We start from the raw sequence: 25,623 nt of genomic DNA on the forward strand, positions 1-25,623 counted from the left end.
AATGCAAGAGACAGCTGTTCAAGACTTTACATTGGATAGGCTCTGAGAACAGATTTGGAAATAACTATTATAAAGTTGTTGATCTTTTTCCTACAGCATGGCAACTGAGTGTCGCTATGTGATTTCACATTTCAAAGCAGGAAGTATTTATTTTAAAGTAAAAACTGATTTTAAAAAAGTGGACAGTTGTAATGATGTCTCTGCTCAAAGAATTTTTTCTGAAAGCCAATAAATTCTCTTGACTTGCCTTCAACTGCCAAGGCCTGAAGTTCTGGAATTCCCTGCCTAAATCTCTCCGCCTCGCTACCTCTCTTTTCCTTTTTCAAGGCACTCCTTAAAACCTACCTACTGACCAAATTTTTGGTCATTTGTGCCAATATCTCCTTATGTGACCCCTATCATGATTTGTTTGATAACATTCATGTGAAGCATCTTGGAACTTTTACTGAGTTAAATTCACTACATGGTTATGTGAAACCCGATCAAGTTCCAAGAAGCTAGTACAAATATGCTGCTCAATAAATTAGTTTACTTCTCCACAATGTGAAAAATATCATATTATTAAGGTCATTGGGTAGAAAGCCCAATTCACAGCACTTCAATGCTAATTGTATGAAATTCTTATTTATTCGCCTGAGTAAAGTTTAAAATTTCTCAATTGTTGATGAAATACTGAATTTTATCATCCAAGAAACTTTAATGGATCCAAAAATGGTATCTATTATAGACTGGAATGTCTACAATTAATTTTAACTTCATTAGGGGGAGCCGGTGGCAAAGTGGTATTGTCACTGGACTAGTAACCCAGAGACGCAGGATATTCCCCTGGGGACATGGGTTTGAATCCCACCTTAGCCGAAGGTAGAATTTGAATTCAATTAATAAAAAAAATCTGGAATTAAAAAGCTAGTCTAATGATGGCCATGAAACCATTGTCGATTGTTGCAAAGACCTATCAGGTTCACTAATGTCCTTTAGGGAAGGAAATCTGCTGTCCTTACCTGGTCTGGCCTACATATGACTCCAGATCCACAGCATTGTGGTTGACTCTTAAAATGCCCTCTGAAATGGCCTAACAAGCCATTCAGTTGTACCGAACCACTAAAAAGTCGCTAAGGAATGAAACCAGACAGACCACCCGGCATTAACCTAAGCACTGGAAATAACAATGGCAAACCCAACCCTGTCGACCCTGCAAAGTCCTCCTTACTAACATCTGGGGGCTTGTGCCAAAGTTGGGAGAGCTGTCCCACAGACTAGTCAAGCAACAGCCTGACATAGTCATATTCATGGAATCATACCTGGCAATGTCCCAGATAGGATTATCACCATCCCTGGGTATGTCCTGTCCCACCAACCGGACAGACCCAGCAGAGGTGGCAGCACAGGGGTATACAGTTGGGAGGAAATTACCCTGGGAGTCCTCAACATCGACTCTAGACCCCATGAAGTCTCATGGCATTGGGTCAAACATGGGCAAGGAAAGCTCCTCCGCATTACCACCTAATGCCACCCCCCCACCCCACCCCCCCCACCCTCAGCTGATGAGTCAGTACTCTATGTTGAACATCACTGGGAGGAAGCACTGAGGGTGGCAAGGGCACAGAATGTACTCTGGGTGGGGGACTTTAATGTCCATCACCAAGATGGCTCGGTAGCACCACTACTGGCCGAGTCCTAAAGGACATAGATGCTAGACTGGGTCTACGGCAGGTGGTGAAGGAACCAACAAGAGGGAAAAACATACTTGACCAAATCCTCACCAACCTGCCTGCCACAGATGCATCTGTCCATGACAGTATTGGTAGGAGTGACCACTCCACAGTCCTTGTGGAGACCAAGTCCCATCTTCACATTGAGGATACCCTACATTCTGTTGCGTGCCACTCTCACCGTGCTAAGTGGGATTGATTACAAACAGATCTAGCAATGCAAAACTGGGCATCCATGAGGCGCTGTGGACCATTGGCAGCAGCAGAATTGTACTCAACCGCAATCTGTAACCTCATGGCCCAAAATATCCCCCACCCTACCATTACCATTAAGCCTGGGGATCAACCCTGGTTCAATGAAGAGTGCAGGAGGGCATGCCAGGAGTAGCACCAGGCATACCTCAAAATGAGGTGTCAATCTGGTGAAGCTACATGCCAAACAGCGTAAGCAGCATACGATAGGCAGAACTAAGCGATCCCATAACCAACGGATCAGATCTAAGCTCTGCAGTCCTGCCACATCCAGTCGTGAATGGTGGTGGACAATTAAACAACGAACAGGAGGAGATGGTTCCACAAATATCCCCATTCTCAATGATGAGGGAGCCCAGCACATCAGTGCAAAAGATAAGGCTGAAGCATTTGCAACAATCTTAAGCCAGAAGTGCCAAGTTGATGATCCATCTCAGCCTCCTCCTGAAGTCGCCAGCATCACAGATGCCAGTCTTCAGCCAATTCGATTCACTTTGCATGATATCAAGAAACGACTGAAGGCACTGGATACCGCAAAGGCTACGGGCCCTGACAATATTCCGGCAATAGTACTGAAGACCTGTGCTCCAGAACTTGCCGCGCCCCTAGCCAAGCTGTTCCAGTACAGCTACAACACTGGCATCTACCCGGCAATGTGGAAAATTGCCCAGATATGTGCTGTACACAAAAAGCAGGACAAATCCAACACAGCCAAATACTACCCTATCAATCTACTCTCGAACATCAGTGAAGTGATGGAAGGTGTCATTGACAGTGCTATCAAGTGGCATTTGCTTAGCAATAACCTGCACAGTGACGTTCAGTTTGGGTTCCACCAGGTCCACTCAGCTCCTGACCTCATTACAGCCTTGGTTCAAATATGGACAAAAGAGCTGAACTCAAGAGGTGAGGTGAGAGTGACTGCCCTTGACATCAAGGCAGCATTTAACCCAGTATGGCATCAAGGAGCCCTAGCAAAACTGGAGTCAATGGGAATCAGGGGGAAAACTTGCCGCTGGTTGGAATCGTACCTAATACAAAGGAAGATGGTTGTAGTTGTTGGAGGTCAATCATCTCAGCTCCAGGACATCACTGCAGGAGTTACTCAGGATACTGTCCTGGGCCCACCTGCTTCATCAATGACCTTCCTTCAATCATAAGGTCAGAAGTGGGGATGTTCGCTGATGATTGCACAATGTACAGCACCATTCGTGACTCCTCAGATACTGAAGCAGTCTGTGTAGAAATGCAGCAAAACCTGGACAATATCCAAGCTTGGGCTGATAAGTGGCAAGTAACATTCACGCCACACAAGTGCCAGGCAATGACTATCTCCAACAAGAGAGAATCTAAGCATCTCCCCTTGACATTCAATGACATTACGATCACTGAATCCCCCACTATCAACATCCTGGGGGTTACCATTGACCAGAAACTGAACTAGAGTAGCCATATAAATACCATGGCTACAAGAGCAGGTCAGAGGCTAGGATTCCTGTGGCGAGTAACTCACCTCCTGACTCCCCAAAGCCTGTCCACCATCTACAAGGCACAAGTCATTAGTGTGATGGAATACTCTCCACTTGCCTGGCTACATGCAGCTCCAACAACACTCAAGAAGCTTGACACCATCCAGGACAAAGCAGCTCGTTTGATTGGCACCCAGTCCAGAAGCATTCACTCCCTCCACCACCGATGCACAGTGGCAGCAGTGTGTATCATCTACAAGATGCAGCATTGCAGCAATGCACCAAGGCTACTCAGGCAGCACCTTCCAAACCCGCGACCTCCATCACCTATAAGGGCAAGAGCAGCAGATGCGTGGGAACACCACCACCTGCAAGTTCCCCTCTGAGCCATACACCATCCTGACTTTGAACTATATTGCCGTTCCTTCACTGTTGCTGGGTCAATATCCTGGAACTCCCTTCCTAATAGCACTGTTAGTATACCTACCCCATATGGATTGGACTGCAGCAGTTCAAGGCGGCAGCTCACCACCACCTTCTCATGGGCAATTAGGGATGGGTAATAAATGCTGGCCTAGCCAGCAATGCCCACATCCCGTGAAATGAGTAAAAAAAATGTCATTAGCATAAAAAACAGCTCTAACTACTTCATGCTTCCATTTTGTAGACAGTTTCAGATAATGAATGATTTGACAGTTACCAATAAGAAAATGACTTCACGAGAATTTAAGTGCAATTATTACAAGAGATTATATCAGTCTTTTTAAGTGTAAATAATGCCTAACATTACTACCGCTGATATAACTCACCTTCATCAAAATTTTCTACTGAAGTAGTCTCATCTTCTGAATCCCCCTTTGACTTCTTTTCCTTCTTCCCAGTGAAGATTTTGCTCTCAGTGTCACTTAATTTGTTGTCCTCTAATGAGTCTTCAGATACCCTATCATCCCGCTGCTTCATCTCAAGCTCAGAAAAGCGCATCATAGCACGCTAGAACCATAAATGAAAAGATGAAATAGCATAGTCTGTTACTAACACTTTACCAACAGTATCAAATTTGTCTTATTTTCACACCTGTACTGAATGCTCATTGAAAGAGATTTTCTAAAAGCAGCATAAAATAACAACACTGAACAGTGTTCTTTAGTTGTACTGATGTACTATTTAATAAAATGAACAGCTATAGTGTCCCCCTTGAAAAAGGGAGAATGTTGTATGTTTAAAAAAAAATCAGTATATTTCTGTTGCATACAATCCTGAACATGCTTGAGAGTTTCAACACAAGACAAGGAAGGTAGTTTGTACACTTGTCCTGGGGTCCACATCTATTGGCTCACTGCCCAAATTTTGTTAACTGAAATCATTTAACAGTTCTTTTCATTTTAGTTGAAACAATCTGAGAAAAATCTTAAGAACTGACCTCGCAGTAAGCAGCAGGCTGATATAAAATACTGTCCTCTTGTGATAATCCTTCCATCTATTCAATTAAAATGATCACTCAGTGGGGAACTTTTTCATTCATTTTTACAGACATAAACCAATATTTCACAACAAGAATGAAAATTAAGAGGCTTTTCACCTATCAAAAATGTGTAAAGGTGTAATATTTGCTGAAGACCTTACAAATAATATATATACATATAGATTGTTGAGTACAAATGTGTGAAAAAAGCAAAGAAGCATGAAGTGGGAGGAATTCACCTTGTTCATACCATAGCTAGTGGACCCATACATATATATCACTATCACAGAGGAAAAACTTATCTTTGTGGGTCTATTGACCATGATGTCACTAATTGGTTTTACCTCTCCATACTTCCTGGTTTAAAGCTATAGTGCAGGAACAAAAACAGCAGATGATGCCTAACATTTGAGCATGCTACAGAAATATAGAATAAGCGTGGCCATGGAGATAAATTACATGTGTATCCAGTTCCAAAATTCATTTGAATGAGCAGCACAACCATGAATACAAGGACAATGCCAATACGTGACAGTGTACAAGGCTGTAGCACATTCCCTGAGCATCCAATATTTAGTGATACATACACACGCACACACGTTATATCTTTCTTGAAAATATGTTGCATTGGGATGATTTGACTATACAGACGAGGAGGCCACTGATAATAAAAAACAAAGGACATGCGTTTCAATGGCGCATTATCACAAGACTGTTGGCATCAAAGGTGCAAATTTTTTGAAACAAGCCAAAACATCATATGAGGATGGTAGCCTAGTGTTAGGATACTGGACTAGCAACCAGAAGGTCTCAAGTTCAATTCCACTATGGCAATTTGAAAAACTGAATACAATAAATTTGGTAATTTGTGGATAAAATGACCATGGAAGCTATCGTTTTGTCATTAATCCCGCAAGCTTTGCAAAGTCTGGCCTACACGTGACTCAAGTCCCATTCTATGGGCTGGCCCTTAATGTCCTCAGGACAATTAGGGAGGAGTAGTTAATATTGCCTTGCCTGTGTCGCCAATATCCCAAGAATAATTAAATTTTAATTGTTGCTATGCATCATTGCTCACATGCTCATGAAATTGTTACAATAGTCAGCAAGACAATTCTATACGACAGCATAGCATGGGATGCATCATGTAGCCTTTAATGCGATTCAAGGCAGAAACCTCAAGAAAAACAAAGACTCTTCCCTCTTACTGTCATATAGAGTTTCAGCAGGGCTAACTTTTCTCAAGCATTGAGAATATCAAATGTTAAAAACTAAAAGATCTTACCAGTTTTTAAAAAAATTTACAAGTATGTTAGCTACTGACAAACAAGTCAACAACTCACCTGTAGTGCTCGCTGTTCTCGACTAAGCTGGCTAGAGTCAGCATACAGTTCCGTTGTGACACACTTAAATTTATCTCCCACATACCCAGCTGAGTTTGCAATTCGTTTTGTTAGGTTAGATTTCTTCGGCTTCATAAATTTAGCAGCTGTTATGTCCAAGTCATCGGTTCTGTCTTTGGTATCACTGTGATTCAATTGAGTCAAAAACTGGTCAGTTTCAGCACCAAATTCCTTATCAGTATTTGTATTGCCGGAAGATGTGGCAACACTAGCAACAATATGACCATTCTCTGAGGCATCAGCAATCAACTGAACTGTTGTACTCTCTTTACTTTGGCAGTCAGAAATAAAATCTTTGCTTAAGTTCTGATTTGGTAAACACTGGCCCTGTGAGGAGCTACAGATCTCTGCTGCCTGATGGACATCTTTGTCTTTTTGGACACTATCTTGTATGGCAATGGCTTCCACAGGGTCAACTGTTTTCTCACTGTTTTCCTTTGCAGAGTATTGTTTGTTGTTCCCTTCTGGCAGGATGCTCTTTTTAGATGATTTTGCTTCAATTTTTCCCCATTGATCATTGTGTTCTAAGATTAAGTGTTTGTCCTTATTATCTTTGGCAAATGTTTTGCCATGACTCTTTGGATTATGGCATGATAGTTCAGCTCCAGCTGAAACATGCAGCTGAGCTACATTTAATTTTTGTGAAATCTCTGGTGGTCTCTCTCTGTTAATTGGTTCTTCACTACATCGAAGTCGATCATGTGATCTGGATCGCCGCTGTGCTCCTTCACTTCTTTTCTCTTCTTGAACAGTGTGCGGCGAGATGATAGGATTGATCAAATTCTGAGTGTTGTGAAACACGGTGCATTCACCTCTGCATGTTGGCAAGCTGCTATATGAAAGTCGGTGCTTTGGTGCCAAGTTTCCTGCATATAAATTGCCATTAGGCAATAAAGCAGGATGGGGAAACACAAGTCCTTTATCAGGTAAGGGAAGGTGACCAATTGGGATTCCTTCTGGTGTAGAGTAGGTGAAATATCTGTTTGGATATGGTAAAGGTGGGGATAGAAATGTCTCATTTGGAGTTAGAAATATTGAACCTGATGAATGGCCACTTTCAGTTGCATGTGACACAAAATCCTGACAACCTCCTTTGGTTCCTTTAGTGGACTGCTTACTGGGTATTGGAGAGGACGGTCCTGTTTGGTGAATCACAGATGTTTTATTTGAGGAGTTATTCCTATGGGCCTTCTCAGAGTGACCCCATTCAGTACTAACATTTGGTGATGGTGAAGCAGAAGCAGGTCGGCCCAATCCAGCGACTGAACCTGGAATATGATTTACAGAACCATTGGAACTCCCAATCCGAGGGCACGAGGAACTTCTCTGATGTGGAATTATATGCTCTAGTGTTTTATTGCTCACCAATATACTACTGGTTTGATGGTCTCCAGGAGAACTTGTACCAGGAATGGCCCAGGTTGAGTGCAATTTGTTGATAATAGCAGGTCTTTCAATAGGGAGGTCATTATGTGTCGAAGTTGAAAAACTTTCGGAATGAGTGTCCCTGCTAGACAATGAAGAGTTATTTCGCCATTTGCCAGTTGCTAATACTGGCATCACCTTATCAGTACTCTCAGTCTTTGATACCTGATCACTTGATGTCTCACCACAACCTACTTTAGCAGACAGATCTAGAGGCTTCTCATTGCAGTCTTTGGTGGGTGTCTGTTTTTCTTGCTGTGATGGAGACTTGGTAGCTTTTTGTTCAGGCTGTGAATTTCGTGAATGTGTTGCTGTTTGTTGGAAATTTTCACCAGATTCTGGTGGTTTTGAATTTTTGCTACTCATTGATCGCGCAGGAGAAGTAAATTCACTACTTAGACTTAAATAACCATGAGGAAGTGCCATTGAGGGAGAAGGACCAGATATCCTAGCAAGATGCTTCTGAAATTCAGCAGAGCTCTCCCCAATCTGTGATGAGGATAGATGAAGCCGGGAAGATGGCTTGGGAGATTGCAACAGTGAAGCAGGGTCTGCAGGAATGCTACTAGCATTTGACTTTTCATTAGCTGTAACCCTTGCTTTCTTGCTACTTGATATCTGATGTGTTAAAATGTGCGGATCAACTTGCAATCTAGGATTACCTGTCATTATTCCTGAAAGGCATTTATCAGGACAATGAACCATAGAAGACATTATGGGTGACGTTGCAGCTGGTGTAATCCTTAGTGGAGAAGGAAGAGATGAAGGGATGTGAGGCAATCCATAGTGTGGAGGTGGTATGTACAAGAAGCGGTCGCTGTGACTACAGACAGGTGAATAGGAGATGTGTTGTGGTAAACCATAAGAGTTCTGTGAAGGTATCAAGCATGTTTTATACATGTTCATTGGATACTTGCTTGGTGAGTCCACAAAAGGATACATCCCTGGTGCTGGGCTCTCCATGTATGGGCTAACCCACGGAAGTCGCAAATAACTAGGGCCAGTTCCATTTACTGGAGTTTGTTTACCAGCCGAGGATCCTTCTAAACTCAATGATTCACCTCGCGCACCAGTAGCATTTTGTAGTCCAGGTGGTGATTTGTACAGTGTGCTAAAGCTTTCATGAGGTTTTGTGCAACCACTGCCATTTTCTAGGGTTTCCGGTGGATGTGATTTATAATTCAAATCAGGCATTCTATCAGTCATAAATCCCAGGCTGGTCATAGCAACTGCAGCCTCTTGTTCCTTTTCATTTCTAAGCCCACGTGTAGTAGGATACATAATACCATTATGGTTTCTCAGCTCATCTTGCATGATCCCACTGGCAGCTCTAAGTCGATCAATTTGTCTCACTGAGGCTGCGTCCACCTGGACAGAATTACACAAAGATTAGTTACATATATTCTACTCAGGTAACAAAAGGTTTTTTTCAGTTTTGGTTTGTTTTCTATCGTAGAGTTATTATTTTAATAAAATGATAAAAATCCATTACCAATTAGTAAGCAATTTTTAAAAAAGACAACTGTGGTGGGCAAATAAAACAGTCATACAATAGCATAGCAAGCCTTTATATTACACACCTTATCTCTTAATGGACCTCATCACTCTGACATTATTAATTATGAATAATAAAATAAAGCAACTGTTCTAGTGATCATAAATTGATCTAAACTCGTCTCTTGCCTTTGCCTTTGATGTTTTTGCTCCCAACAAATCAAGCATTGACTCCCATCCATGCTGTCCCCTCCAGTATGTCCCTCATCTTTGCAATATCAAGTTGAAGGGGTACAAAATCAAGTGTACCTGGTATATAACCAGCCTAACTTTTTATCCATCATTGGCTTGATCACATCAACCTTAACATGCTTCAGTCTCCTCAACCAAAAACCATTTGCTACTCCCAGATAATTCTAGAGACCAAGGCCAGCCCCAAGACTTCCAAGTGCAAAGAACTATGGATTTCATCTCTAAGATTAAGACAAACCATGTAATGGTTTATGCCACTTCCTAGCTTGCCCGCAACGTCCCGTTCATTCTACCCTTGAATTGTTGTCATCTTGCAGTTTCTCCACCATGGCATTTCCAAGCTCATCTCTTCCACAAGATCCTGTTCCCCTATCCTCCTCCCCAGTCAACTCCTGACCATTCAAATTCCCCTCCTGATCCCTTTCTCTTTCACAGATCTTGACACCACCCTACTCAAATAACCCACCTCTGACCAATCTCCCCTCTCTAATGACCATCACACCACTAACTTCCTTTGCTCTCCAAGGTTCTCAAACATGTCGTTGCTCACAGTTCTCTCCCAAAACTCCGTTTTTGAATCCCTCCAGTTTGGTTTCTTTCTCATAGCAGCAAAACAGCCCGAACCAAAATTACAAATGACTCTGTGACTGAGACCTATGTGTATTGTCCTTCTTTGTCCTCCTCAGCCTTTCTACAGTGTTTAACATGATTTACCACACCACCATCCTCCATCACCTCTCCTCCATTGTTCAGGTCCATAAGACTGCCCTTCTATCTATCTGAACGCAATCAACATATTGCCAGCAATGGCTTTTATTCCCCTACACGCACTTTCACGTACAGATTCTCACAAGGATTTATCATTGCCCCCCTCCTAATTTATTTGTTTCCAAGTGACACCATATGCATGCATGAAATCAACTTCCATTTATACGCTTTTTTGAAACCTCGGCTCCATTTCTCTTGACCCTAAGATCACCTGCGACCGTTTTGCCAACATTAATTCATGGTTCAGTTACAACTTCTTCCAGCTGAGTACTGAGAAGACTGAAGCTAGCCCTTTCAGTGCCCGCTTTTTTACTTTTTACAAATTTTACTCCTTTACCACTGAGTCCATCCCCTCTCCATGCCCATTCACTCAGTCTAAACCAGGCTATGTAAAAGTTCAGCTCCTGCTTGATCCCAGCCTGAACTTCAAATAATATTTCATCCATTACCAAGACTACTTATTTTTACCTCTCCAGTACCCTATCCTGAATAAACTACAACTTGTCCAAAGCTTAGCCACCTATAAACGGTTCCACATTAAGTCCTGCTCATCTACCATTCCATCCTTGTTTACCTAAATTGGTTCCCTGTCCCTATTGCATTAATTTTTAAATTGGTATCCTTATTTACAATTCACTCCATGGCCTCACTATATTCTAATTTTGCCAACTCCTTCAACCCTATACCCTCTCCAACAAGTTCTGCACCTCTGCCTCTGGCCTTCTGTGAATCCCACTCTCTCTTGCTCCACCATTGTTGCTAAATCTTTCAGCTGCCTAAGTCACTCTCTAGAACATTCCATAAACCACACAACCTCTTTCCTTATTTTTAAAAGTCAAGCTTTTGCTCATTTATCCTAATCTCTCCTTTCATACTTTAGTATCCATTCCCCTCTCTACCTCTATCTGTGACACACTTGGGGATTTTTTTTTACTTTAACGATGCAATGGCTCGGATTTTGTGATAGTAATGTCAGTGTTCTCCATCATTTCTCCTCTGAAACTGACAGCAACTTCAGGAGTCCACACGTTCGCAGTTAACACAGAAATCCAGAAGTTGTCGTCAGTGATTCTACACTTCCTACAGGGTACGCTGTTGAAGTCCCCTGCAAACTGCAATCAATTAGAAATCACTGAATTGATGAAAACTTGTCCTTTTATGCTATTAATCTCGCTGCAAAAACCCTTGAAAACGGTTCACTTTGTTGAATGAGGTGTAACTGCGTCTTTAATGGTTCATAATTCACCTTCCCAAGGGCAATTGGGAATGGGCAACAAATGCTGCCCTTGCCAGTGATGCTAACATCCCCTGAACAAATAAAAAAATACTGAACAGCCTCAAATTTCTACATTATAATAAAAAATTAAAAATTTTTAAAATAAAGGGCTGGATTTTACAGACTCCCTGATGTCAGGAGTCATGGTGGGTGGGTGGGTGGGGAGAGGCCAGAAAATGCCTCCGGGAGAGGCCCGCCATGGGCCTCGATGCCAGGAAGGCCTGGCCTGATATTGCCAGCGGCGGCGAGGCCTCATGGCAGCTCCCCCGCCGCTCAGTGACGGAAGCAAGACATAATATTTAAATGTATTTAAATAGATGAATTAATTACTTACCCACTCCCACCATCACTTCCGTGCCTTCGGATACTCATCCGGGGATCGGATGCGGGACACTGGTGGGGAGGGGGGAGCAGGTAAGTATTTCAGTGCAGGGGTGGGGGGTGCAGGGTCAAACTCATCCAATTGTTGTAGGGCATGGTGGGAAGGTGTAAAATGCATAGTTTATGAACTTGGGGGGCGGGGGGGGTGGAAGTTCAGGTTCACAAGGTAAGTATTTTGGTGGGGGTAGAGGACAAGGAATTAATTAAATGGTTATTGGAGAGGTGGGAGAGGGACTAGAAACATTTATTTAATTTTTTCAAATCTATTTTAAAACACTATTCCTTAAAAATGTAAATTGAGATATAGGGCTCGAAGCCCTTTAAAAATGGCATCAGTGCCTGCGCAACGGCACCTGACGCCATTGCCGGGGACGGACAGCCCACCCCCTCCATGTCAGCGGGGTGAGCAGTCCACCCCGGCCATTTAGATGAGCCACCGCGCTGAATATCGCGGCGGCGTTGCGACATGCGGTCCACACAGGTGCACCGCCATTTTTGAAGCTTGCTGCCGAGATCCAGCCCAAATTTTTTGGAAAGTTTGATATTTCAGCTTCTACCTTAATCTCATTTGTATGCCTAATTGTTTATTTTGCTCTCTTTAAATTTTTCAATTTAAAGTGAAAAATTCAGTGCATTTTATTTCCTGGTTTGCCATCTGTGAGAATACTTCAGTGTGACTGGCTGCTTAGCCTGCTTGATGATATCACTGTTGCTGGACACCTGGAGATCCCTTTGACTTGGCACCAGATTCAAACTGACATTGGGAAAGCAGAATTCATGCCACAGAGATCACTAGATCTTTATGAGCAGTTTTCTTTGAGGTCAGCAGCAAGCGCCGTCAGGCCAATATCAATTCAATTTGTTGCTGTCATCTATGTAGTAAAAATGCATCTATCTATTTCCTTCACATTTACAGTATGGTTTTCAAATCTGCAAGGTCTGTGGAAATGAGTTAGCCAATTAATTCACTATCCACACTTGTTAAGCCAGTAAAATGTTGTTTCAGTGGTTCAGATGATGACGTTTCTGTGAAGCCAGCTGTGGAGTGCAAAAGCTCTGACAGGTAAATAACAACAGAGAACCTGCAAAACTTATTTCGCAGCCAGGACCAGAACCTGAATCTCAGACCAGGTACAGTAACATTGTTGGTTATGTTACTGGACTGGTAATCCAGAGGCCTGGGCTAATGATACAGAGATGTGAGTTCAAATTTCACCAGGGCAGTTTGTGAACTAGAATTCAGTTTTTTAATAAGCTAACTAAATCTGGAATTAAAAAAGCTGATAACTGTAAAAGAAAGTGACCATGAAACTGTTGGACTGTCACAAAATCAAACTGTTACACTAATGTCCTTTCGAGCGGAAAACCTGTCATCCTTACCCGGTATCATCTTTACAGGTCAATGTGCCTGTGGTGGCTCTTTAAAAGATCTATCCAATTTGTCTCACTCCCCTGCCCATTCCTACTGAAAGAAATTTCCCCTGAAGTATTTATCCAATTCCCGCTAGAAAGTTATTAAATCTGCTTCCACCACCCTTTCAGGCAGTGCATTTCTGAGCATAGCAACTTGCTGCATAAAAAAAATTATCTTTATCTCGCCTCTGGTTCTTTTGCCAATTGCCTTATACCTGTGCCCTCTGGTTATCAACCCTTCTGCCACTGGAAATAGTTATCCTTATTTACTCTAATCAAAACCCTTCATGATTTTGAACACCTCTGTTAAATCTCTCCTTAACCTTACCTGCTCTAAAGAGAACAACTCTAGCTTCTCTAGTCTCTCCATGTAACTGAAGTCCCACATTCATGGTATCATTCTAGTAAATCTCCTCTGCACCCTCTCTAAGGTCATGACATCCTTTCTGAAATGTGGTGCCCAGAATTGGACAAAATACTTCAGCTAGAATTAAACCAGTGCTGTACAAAGGTTTAGCATAATTTCCTTGCTTGTGTACTCGATGTCTGATTATAAGGTCAGGGACCCTGTATGCTTTAAGGGTCTTCTCAACTTGCCTTGCCACCTTCAAAAATTTGTGTATGCACACCCCCAGGTCTCTCTGTTCCTGTACCACCTTTAAAATTGTAGCATTTAGTTTATATTGATCTTCCCATTCTTCCTACCAAATGTATCACTCCACACTTCTTTGTGTTAAATCACATCTGCCATGTGTCTGCACACTTCACCAGTCTGTCAATGTTCTCCTGAAGTCTGAAACTATCCTCTTCACTGTTTATTACATACGAGTTTCATGTCACCTACAAACTTTTTAAATTTTGCCCTGTATACCCAAGTCCAGATCATTAATATATATCAAAAAGAGCAATGATCATAATACCGAACCCTGGGGGACACTACTTCCCTCCAGTCTGGCAAACAACCATCCACCACTACTCTCTGCATTCTGTCTCTTAGCCAATTTCATATCCATGCTGCCAACACCACTTTATTCCCATAGTCTTCAATTTTGCTAACAAATCTATCATGCGGTAGATTATCAAATGCCTTTTGAAAGTCCATATATGCAGCATCAGCTGCACTATCTTCATTAACTATCATGCCACTCATTTGAGTGTGTCAGCTGCCTTAAGGGGTCAGATCAGTGTTAGGAGGACGCTGGGAGATGGATCAGGATGAGGTCAGAATTTGGATGGCAGTCAGATTTGGGTCAGATAAAGGCTGACAAGATGGAGAGAGCTGGGGAGATAAATTAACAAAAATAATGTGGATCGTATCATGAGTTTCTCCCCATAAACTGCCATTTATGTGCCAGTGCAGTCTTCAAACACTGATGTCCTGCTCATCCTCAGCATTTCATAGAGTCATAGAGTTGTACAGCACAGAAACAGCCCCTTCGGCCCACCGCATCCATGCCGACCATAATGCCTATCTATACTAATCCCACCTGCCTGCATTAATTCCATATCCCTCTATGCCTTGCTCATTCAAGTACCTGTCCAGATGCCTCTTAAATGTCGCTACTGCTCCTGCCTCCACCACTTCCTCAGGCAGCTCATTCCAGATACCCACTATTCTTTGTGTGAAAAATTTACCCCTTTGATCCCCTTTAAACCTCCTCCCTCTCACCTTAAATCTATGCCCTCTAGTTTTAGTCACCCCTACCATGGGAAACAGACTCTGGCTATCTACCCTAACTATGCCTCTCATAATTTTATATACCTCTATCATGTCCCCTCTCAGCCTCCTTCGCTCCAAGGAAAACAGATCCAGCCTATGCAATCCCTCTTTATAACACAAGCCCTCCAAACCAGGCAACATCTTTGTGAATCTTTTCTGCACCCTCTCTAGCTTAATCACATCTTTCCTGTAGTGCGGCGACCAGAACTGCACACAGTACTCCAAATGCAGCCTAACCAACGTTATGTACAACTGTAACATGACGTCCCAACTCTTGTACTCAATGCCTCGGCTGATGAAGGCAAGCATGCCATACACCTTCTTCACCACCCTGTCTACCTGTGTTGCCACTTTCAGGGAACTATGTACTTGCACCCCAAGGTCTCTCTGCTCAACAACACTCCCCAGGCCCCATTATTCACTGTATATGTCCTGCCCTGGTTTAACTTCCCAAAATGCATCACTTCACACTTGTCTGCGTTAAATTCCATTTGCCACTCCCTTGTCCACTTTCCCAGTTGATCTATATCCTGTTGTAACCTTAGACAACCTTCTTCACTGTCCACTATACCACCAATTTTGGTGTCATCTGCAAACTTACTAATCATGCCCCTTACATTCACATCCAAGTCATTAAAATATATGACAAACAACAGAGGGCCCAGCACCGATCCCTGCGGCACACCACTGGTCACCGGCCTCCAATCTGAAAAACAACCCTCCACTACCACCCTCTGCCTCCTATCACCAAGCCAATTTTGTATCCAATTTGCTAGCTCGCCCTGGATCCCATGTGTTTGAACCTTCTGGACCAGCCTACCATGTGGGACCTTGTCAAAGGCCTTGCTAAAGTCCATGTAGACAACGTCCATCGCCCTGCCCTCGTCAATCCTCTTGGTTACCTCCTCGAAAAACTCAATCAAATTCATGAGACATGATTTCCCATGCACAAAGCCATGCTGACTATCCCTAATCAGACCATGCCTTTCCAGATGCATATAAATCCTGTCTCTCAGAATCCCTTCCAATAACTTTCCCACCACTGATGTAAGGCTCACCGGCCTCTAGTTCCCTGGCTTATCCCTGCTGCCCTTCTTAAATAAAGGCACAACATTAGCTATCCTCCAGTCTTCCGGTACCTCACCCGTGGCTAACGATGATACAAAAATCTCTGCCAGGGCCCCAGCAATCTCCTCCCTTGCTTCCCAGAGCATCCTAGCATACACTTGGTCAGGCCCTGGGGATTTATCCACCTTAATGTGCTTCAAGACCTCCAACACCTCCTCTTTTGTAATGTTGATATGCTTCAGGATATCGGTGTTCCCTCCCTTGAACTCACTAGCTTCCATGACCTTCTCCACGGTAAATATGGACATGATTCTTACATGATTTACTGATTTACAGTGACTAAATAGCTGAATTTCCTTTATTAACCCATGCTGAGGAATTCTATGTATTGCTCTGTAAATTAGCTCCCAACAAGGCCTTAGCTGGCAATTAACAAGCAAAGAATTTTTTTTTGTGGAAATGTGGCTCCTGAGAGAATTATAGCCACTTAAAACTAAACTACCATATAGCCAAAGCAAACTTACAAATCTCTGCTTTCAGTAGTGAAGATTAAAAATGAAAAGATCTGAAAAAATCAGAAGCTATGATGTTCTAGACATTGAGGAACTAATCGGTACCATATCCTAACATTTTATTTTTGTTGCGGTAAGGTAAACAGCTTGATGAGTTTAAGAATGTAGCAAAAAACATATAAAACCTTATTCTAAAGTAGTTTACTGACTAATTTTATTTTCCCTTCTTGATCCTGTTGCATTGAAACAGTACTACCAGATTATTACAGCAATGTTAGTGTCTAATGCAATTTTCCCAACTTATTCTGCTAAATGGCATGTGTAGCTGTTTACATTATAACAACTTTTTGCAATACTTTAAAAAGTAGTAGCCAAATAGTTGAGCTTGAAAATATATTTTAATCTTCAAAGAAACATGTAGTGCTCAAGAAAAACAATATGTAACTTCAATTTGTAAATTCGTTCCAGTAAATTTAAACTTTGAAACTACTGCTTACCACTCTCGTATCAAATTCTTCTCATTTTAAGAGGTATTAACCTATTAAGTAAACAAGTTAACTCTTCCATTAAGGTAGCAGAAAGAGAAACTTGACACAAATGCATGAAGCATATGCATGATACCATCATTCATATAGTCATTTCTAGGATTTAATCTTTCAAAATGCTGATCTCATGTTGCCTATACGCAAAAAATGAATGCTCGTATCCTGTAAATCCCAAGTAGGATGGAACTGAACAATAAATTATAGTTTAAATTATTTAAATTATCCATTCAGATTTGGTTATGACAACCTTGCTATTACATGGGGTTTTATACAGGAAAATGCAAGAATGAATTTGTGTTCTCTATCAGGAAGTGGATAAGTAATAGCTTACCACACCCAAGTTGTGGGTCATGTGATTGTCTTCTCTGATCCCAAACCGCTTCATGTTTTTCTGTGTTTCACCATCACTGACAGAGACTTTCCTGCTGTGAAATAAATTCAAAGTTAATATTGTTTTATCTTGTTCTACACATTACCCATTTAATTTCAATATTACATTTCATAACTGTTAGTTACTTTTAAAACAATGAAGGTCTGACACAATTATTATCAATTTTCCAAGTGAATCTTAACCTGCACACACACTATCTGAATTCATTGAGCAAATCAAAGGGATTTAGAAATAACCTTAGGATTCCAACAGCATTTTCCTCTTCAATAGGTATTTCTCCAATGGGATGTAAAGCATGTAGTTTCACCCTTCCTACAGTGTTTAAATACTCATGAGGTCTTCATTATTTCAAAAAGTTCCATCTTTTCATACAAACAGGATATGACAGGCAATTCTATGAGGGAAAAGCCATCTGGGACACTGTGCCTTTAAAAAAAAATCTAAACTCTTAGGGGTCAAACAAACTTCTCCTTTCTATTTCACTAAGGAAATTTCCTCACAGATTCTCCTAATTGGCCACTATAACTTCAGCAAAGACCATCTTAAGTCCCATTTTCTGTGGTTTCTGCACTTTATCTGGGTCATGCTCTCAGTTCTTTTTTTCTGCAGGAAGCAGATTTGAGGCAAGTAACAGCAAGAACAGGACGGTAACAAAATAACAAAGTTTTTTTTTAAAGGAGAAGTAATGGGAAGGTCAGAAAGAGCAACAAAAGTTTAGTGAGAGCTTTGTACATGAAGGTTGCATTTCAAAGAATAAGGTTCTCGCTGCAACAACTAAACGAATATTCAACTTCCAATTACAACATATGTAAGCAGTACAAAAATTGGTAGTTGAATTTTGAGGCCCTGTCCCTTCAGGCCAACTGGAAGCAAAACAGCACAAACGTGGTTATCATCTTATTTTGCCAAGATAATAACTCTTAGAAAAAGCATGCTTACTGTTCCAGTAACTGCTCTGAAGTACCTACAAGATGAACCTTCAACACGCTGACACAAGAAATAAGTATTGCACAAGCACAGTGAGCCCTATCCTTTCTTGGTAAGTACTAGTAACATCCACTACTGGCCCACCTCACTGGGCCGAAATAGTAATAGTGCTACTAATGTTAATGCTGTAAATCTTCAAGATATAAGTCTTCCTGGATAGTAACAGCGATACCTACTATTGGACTACTAGCTCCTCTAAGACAATGCTTTCAACAGCCATGTGGTCAGACACAAGTGCTGAAGATTGTTGCATCACATATGTCCAAGCATTTGAGTCATCCCTATGTGTGATCCTGATGGGATGGTTGACATTAAGGGAAAAGGTCCTAAGATCCAGATCTTCCTCTGCCAATTGGGATAGCGAGAGTGGGGCGGGGGGTGGAAGGGGGCGGGGGGGGGGTGTTGGGTTGGGTTGGGTGGGCTACAAAATAGGACACCTACCCTAGGTGATTTTTCTGGTGAGATAATGACAATATCTTATAGTGCGTTGAGGTTGAAAGAATGAGAAAGGTTGAAAATCAACATAACCAAATACATTAACAGTGCATTTATTCATCAGAAACCTACAAAAACATGAATGTTGGTGACAAAAATATTAACAGTCTAGAAACCACATGCTCTCTAATATGTTATGAAATACAGTTCCTACACCTCATGTTTAGATTCATTTTGCTTAGAGGTTAGGAAAGTCCTACCCATCTGTGCAAACAATTTTGGCACAAATGGAACAAAAACATATGGTACAATGTTTGCACTGCAAGGTAATTCTGTTTCATTTTCATATGTTTATTTTGTTTTAACACTATGGGCTGGATTTAGTCCTACCAGCAGGGCTCCTGGTGCTGGGCCGAAAAGGCAAGGGGAACCCCGTCTCAGCCTTTCGAAGCCCTCCATTCCCCCGGCACATTTCAATGGCGCTCAGGCACTTCCAGGATCCCCGTCCTTTAAGGTGGCCACTGCCGGTACTACAGGAGGCCTGGGAGCAGGCCCAGCACCGGAGCCTGGGACAATAGGTAAGTGAGGTGGCGTCGCTGGGGCCAGTCCAGCAGACCCTAGCAATGAGAAGATGGGGGGTGGGGGGGGGGGTGTGTGTGGGGTGCAGGGTGGGTGTTGAGGGCGGCGGGAATGTCACTGCAGGGGTGGCCTTTGCCATCTGGGGCCCTCCATGGGCCACAGATTGCCCACGGAGGAAGCCATCCCTGCCCCCAAGTCCAAAGGGTGGTTCCATCATTTTACTGGGGACCTCCCCACGAGGTGGAGGGCTCCCCTGCTGCTGGTTTAATTCCAGCGGCGGTGAGAAGAGACCCTTAAGTTGCAATAACTGGGCACTTAAGGGCCTCAATTGCCTCTGGGTGGGAAGGCCATCTTCAGCCTTTCCTACCTCCGACTTAATTGCGGTGCGACATGCCCTCCACCACCACCACCCCCCCCCACAACCTGTTGCAATTCTATGGGAGCCTCCCACCTCCTAGCCCGTCTCTGGGGGGCTCATTAAATTCAGCCTTATGATAGCAATTTCCACCAGACACCAAATAATGGAGAGGAATTTTAGACAAACCCATTAGCATTAGTCCAGCAGTATCATACAAAGTAATTTCAGGTTGACTTAAACAAAACCAGGTCAAACTAGTTGTGCAAATTAAGTGCAAGCTGATTAAAAACAAAATCATCACACATATGTGGACAAGCAAAATGTAAATCTCTTAGAAATTCTCTCCACACTTACAGACTGAAAAAAATTATGTTTATCAAATTAGAATCTCTTCTTATAAGCATGTTGCCTGAACCTTTGCACTATTTGTCTGCATTGAAGAGCATTCCTTAATATCAGATAACAAATGTATTGTATGCAAATAAGCTGAATGAAAAAACAATGCCAAATTTTTGAAGACTCTTATCTGAGATGGTTTGCCTCCTCATAAACAAGTAGCTGTCACTTCTTGCTAATAATCAACTAAACAGGATGAATTATATAAACTGATGCATTCAGGTTGGAATAGGAAGCTAATCATGCAATACTACACAATAAGCCATGATGTCTAAGCATGAAGCTTAGTTAACACTCCTTCATTTCAAGCAAAAAAACAAAATCTAATCTGTGCATGTGTAGGAGTTGAAGTTATTGTAAATGCTGTGGGAACTCTGTGCTCATTACAAGAACTACACCACCACCCCCCCTTCCCCCCCCCCCCCCCCTTCCCCCCGCTTTGATAGCAATGACTTCTCTTGATGAATCCCCACCTTAATGGCCCGGATTTTGCAGTCAGCAGCGAAGTGATGGCACTCACCGCTGACCTTGAAGAAAACTGCCCACAAAAATCTAGTGAGCTCTGTGGCGTGGATTTCACTTTTTCCGGTGTTCATTTCATCTGGCGTTAGCTATGGGGATCTCTGGCGTCCAACAGTGATGTCATCGAACAGACTAAGCAGCCAATCACATTGAGAATTCTCAGACAGCAAACCAAGGAGTAATAAGCAGATTTTATCATACACGTTTTATAATTTTACAGAAAGCAGAAAGACTGGGACATGTACATGGGATTAAGGTAGAAGATAAAACATCAAACTTCTTTAAAAAATTTAAAAATCTATAGTATTTTTAGCATGGAATGGAGAAATTTGATATTCCACAAATAAGATTAGTCTTTCAGGGCCAGAGAGGTTATTCAAACAGAATTATGGCTTATTACACCATTAAAAACCAGGTTACAGCTCATTCAACAAGATGCAACTTTTTCAAGTGCTTTTACAGTGAGAATAATAGTATACGTGGAAGTTCACATCAATTCAGTGATTTCTAACTAATTTCCATCTGCAAGGACTTCAACAGCACACTCGGTGGAGGAGCAGGAAATCACTGACAACATCTGGATTTCGGTGTTTAACTGTGCACGTGCGGACACCAAAAGGTGCAGTCAGTTTCACAGAATAATGACGGCGAATGCGGACAGTTTCACTCTCATTATAACAGCAAAATCCAGGCCAATCAAAAATTAGTTTTACTTAATACCATGCAAAAATGTAACTTGTCTTACCCATCTTCATTAATTCCACACATGCGGACCCTATCAGTACTCATCCAGCTGTGAAGGTTGCCGTACAGGGGAGTTGCAGACAACATGATGTCTTTTTGATTGATGCTTCCCTTCTCCACAATTTTACTCTTTAATAAAAAAAAAAATCTTTATTAATATATAAATCTATATCAAACACCCCTATTATATGAATAATGGATGTACAACTTAATAATATTTTCATTGCGATAAATCTATATACCTTTGGATAAGCATTGCTTTGTTTTAATTAATGAAATGTTATATTTGTATTTCATTTACATTTCCAATTCATTACTGGAAAAGTTAAAGTTATAAAATATTATTAGTTGGTCAGGGTTGAACAACTTAGTATGTTAATGGTCAAGGATAACCCAAATTAACAGATAGTTTGGAATGGAATGTATCCAATCCTTGTATCTTTAAAGTATAAAAACAATAAATAATGCAAATTATTGTATATTCACAAAGTCTCCAAAGTGAAGCTGCTACACTAACAGAATTGTCAGCCCATCTTCATTAATATTACAGGTTACAAACACAATGTTTTAACTTGCATATAGCAAGTGATCAACAGTGATCCTTTCATCTACCAAAATCAGTGTTGCAGTTTATGTAATAACCCGTATTAAATTCTTTCACAAAAGTGGGATATGAAGTTTATTCAAAAGTGCACGGAATAACTTTCCCACAAATCATGGTCATTTGCAAAATTATTCAAAACTACTGTGTACTCATGCTCAGTGCCACATGTGTCCCAGGACATCATTGCAGGAGTTCCTTAGGTTAGTGTCCTAGGCCCAACCATCGTCAGCTGCTTTAGCAATGACTTTCCCTCCATCATAAGGTCAGAGGTGGGGATGTTTGCTGATTATTGCACAATGTTCAGCATCATTGGCAACTCCCCAGATACTGAATCAGTCCGTATCCATATGCAACAAAACCTGAACAACATTCAGGCATGGCTGATAAGTGGCAAGGCACTTTCACAGCACAGAAGTGGTGGGCAATGACCATCTCCAACAAGAGAGAATCCAACCATCTCCCCTTAACATTCAATGGCATTACCATCGCTGAATCCCCCATCATCAACATCCTGGGGGTTACCATTGACCAGAAACTGAACTGGACCAGCCATAAAAGTACTGTGGCTACCAGAGCAGGTCATCTGGGAATTCTGCGGCGAGTAACTCACCTCCTGACTCCCCAAAGCCTGTCCACCATCTATAAGGCACTAGTCAGAAGTGTAATGGAATACTCTCCACTTGCTTGGATGGGTGCAGCTCCAACAACACTCAAGAAGCTCGACACCATCCAGGACAAAGCAGCTCGCTTGACTGGCACCCCATTCACCACCTTCAACATTCACTCCCTCCACTACCAACGTACAGTGGCAGCAGTGTGTACCATCTACAAGATGCAGTACAGCAACTCACTAAGGCTCCTTTGACAGCACCTTCCAAATCCACGGCCTCTACCACCTAGAAGGACAAGGGCAGTAGATGCATGGGAAGACCACCACCTGCAAGTTCCCCTACAAACCACACGCCATCCTGACTTGGAACTATATCACCATTCCTTCACTGTCATTGGGTCAAAATCCCAGAACCCCCTTCCTACCAGCAGTATGGGTATACCTACCCCACATGAATTGCAGCGGTTCAAGAAGGAAAAGAGTAAGTAAAGTAAGTGTTGGTCCTCTAGAGAGTGAGAATGGGGAGTTAATAGTAGATAATAAGGAAATGGAGGATGAAATGAACAAATATTTTTCTTCTGTCTTCACTACAGAGGATACAAAAAACATTCCAGTAATAGCTGTAAATCAGGAGATGGAAGGAAGAGAGGAACTTGGTGAAATTACAATCACCAGGGAAGAGGTACTGAGCAAACTGATGGAGCTGCAGGCTGACAAGTCCCCGGGTCCTGATGGGCTTCATGCTAGGGTCTTAAAAGAGATGACTAATGAGGTAGTAGATGCGTTGGTATTAATGTTTCAAAATTTGCTAGCTTCTGGAAAGGTTCCATCAGACTGGAAAATAGCAAATATAACTCCTCTATTCAAGAAGGCGGTGGGGGGGCGGGGGGGTGGTGGAGGTAGAAAACAGGTAACTATAGGCCAGTTAGCTTGAAGTCAGTCATGGGGAAGGTGTTAGAGTCGATCATTAAGGAGGCTATAGCTGGGCACTTGGAAAAACTCAACATAATTGGGAATAGTCAGCATGGCTTTGTGAAAGGGAGATCATGTTGAACCAATTTATTGGAGTTCTTTGAAGGAATAACATGTGCTGTGGATAAAGGGGAGCTTGTTGACGTACTGTACTTGGATTTCCAGAAGGCATTTGACAAGGTGCCACATAAAAGGTTATTACACAAAGTAGTTAGTATGCAGGTACAGCAAGTAATAAGGAAGGCTAATGGAATGCTATCCTTTATTACGAGCGGAATTGAAAATAAAAGTAAGGATGTTATGCTTCAGTTATACAGGGCATTGGTGAGACCACATCTCAAATACTGTGTGCAGTTTTGGTCTCCTTATTTAAGGAAGGATGTGAATGCATTGGAGGCGGTTCACAGGAGGTTTACTAGATTGATACCTGGTTGTCTTATGAGGAAAGGTTGGACAGACTGGGCTTGTTTTCACTCGAGTTTAGAAGAGTGAGGGGGGACTTGATTGAAGTTCATAAGATCCTGAACGGTCTTGACAAGGTGGATGTGGAAAGGATGTTTCCTCTTGTGGGGGAGTCCAGAAGTAGGGGGCACCGTTTTAAAATTAGTGGTTGCCGTTTTAGGAGAGAGATGAGGAGAAATTTGTTCTCTTAGAGGGTTGTGTGACTTTGGAACTCTCTGCCTCAGAAGGTGGTGGAGGCAGGGTCATTGAATAATTTTAAGGTGGGGCTAGATAGATTCTTGTTAGGCAAGGGAATCAAAGGTTAACAGGGGTAGATGGGAGTGTGGAATCCAAGATGCAAACAGATCAGCCATGATCTCATTGAATGGCAGAGCAGACTAGAGGGGCTGAATGGCCTTCTGCTCCTAATTTGTATGCTCGTATGTATGTTCATACATTCCTTAATCTAGGGACACTGAGGTAACTGTGTCAGCTCCATTGTCACTTGGCTAAGAACTGTAAACTCAGCACAGAGTCCCAGAGGCAGTGCAAATGCCAGTTTCTGAGCCGCTCAAAGACTAAGAAAATCACTAGCTGCCACAAATGTCTTATATTAGTTATCCAGTATTTCCCATTTAAAGGGCCACCATGCGCTTCACAATATTTTTACAAATATTTACATAACACTCAATCAACATTTAACAGTTCGATTGAAATGCATCACATTGTCAGTTGCACATGACATCACCATGATAGAAGTAACATGGCTGTTTTCCCTCATCAAAAATGGCTTACCAAACACTTCTTGTACAAAGAGGACCACATTAAAAATCTTAGTGAATTTACAAAAGGGAAATGAACAAAATAAAAAAAAGATAGTCATTCTTAATTTTTTGTAATTATTCTTCAATGGTGACATAACATTCAACATCATTTCTATAGCACTTCATAGCCCAAAGACTTGCAGGTTGATAGGTTAATTGGCCATTATAAATTGCCCCTAGTATAGGTAGGTGGTAGGGAAATATATAGGGACAGGTGGGGATGTGGTAGGAATATGGGATTAGTGTAGGATTAGTATAAATGGGTGGTTGATGGTCGGCACAGACTCGGTGGGCCGAAGGGCCTGTTTCAGTGCTGTATCTCTAAACTAAACTAAACTAAATAAATTTTAAACTATTTCCCATGCAACAAATTACCTTGAAATGCAGTCACTTTTTATGCAGGCAAATGTCATTTTGTATTTGGCAAGATCCTACAAAAAACAATGACACGAGTGGCCAATTAATCTATTTTCCGGTGTTAAGGGAGGAGTGATAGTAAGGACATCGAGAGAACACCCTGTTCCTCTTCAGATAGTGCAATGGAATCTTTAACACCCACCTTAAGCACTAACACTATAAACACTACTGCCCAAGTACTGTAGTGTCAG

General features: G+C 41.9%; 1 protein-coding gene across 6 annotated transcripts in view; it reads right to left on the minus strand.

Annotated features, from left to right (window-relative positions):
- bcor (BCL6 corepressor) overlaps positions 1-25,623 on the minus strand; it is a 376,656-nt gene that overhangs the window by 57,029 nt on the left and 294,004 nt on the right. For 4 of the 6 annotated variants that reach the window (XM_068040645.1, XM_068040650.1, XM_068040648.1 and 1 more), the window contains 5 exons: positions 21,566-21,693; positions 17,484-17,577; positions 6,239-9,091; positions 4,854-4,910; positions 4,243-4,423 (listed from right to left, as the gene is read on the minus strand). In XM_068040645.1, the coding sequence (XP_067896746.1) occupies positions 4,243-4,423; positions 4,854-4,910; positions 6,239-9,091; positions 17,484-17,577; positions 21,566-21,693 (3,313 nt within the window). Of the gene's footprint in view, positions 1-4,242; positions 4,424-4,853; positions 4,911-6,238; positions 9,092-17,483; positions 17,578-20,818; positions 20,912-21,565; positions 21,694-25,623 lie in introns of those variants that run through there. The other 2 variants (XM_068040651.1, XM_068040646.1) reach the window with 2 other exon arrangements.

This window comes from Heterodontus francisci, chromosome 10, assembly GCF_036365525.1.
Source record: "Heterodontus francisci isolate sHetFra1 chromosome 10, sHetFra1.hap1, whole genome shotgun sequence".
In the NCBI taxonomy this organism is placed as follows: domain Eukaryota; kingdom Metazoa; phylum Chordata; class Chondrichthyes; order Heterodontiformes; family Heterodontidae; genus Heterodontus; species Heterodontus francisci.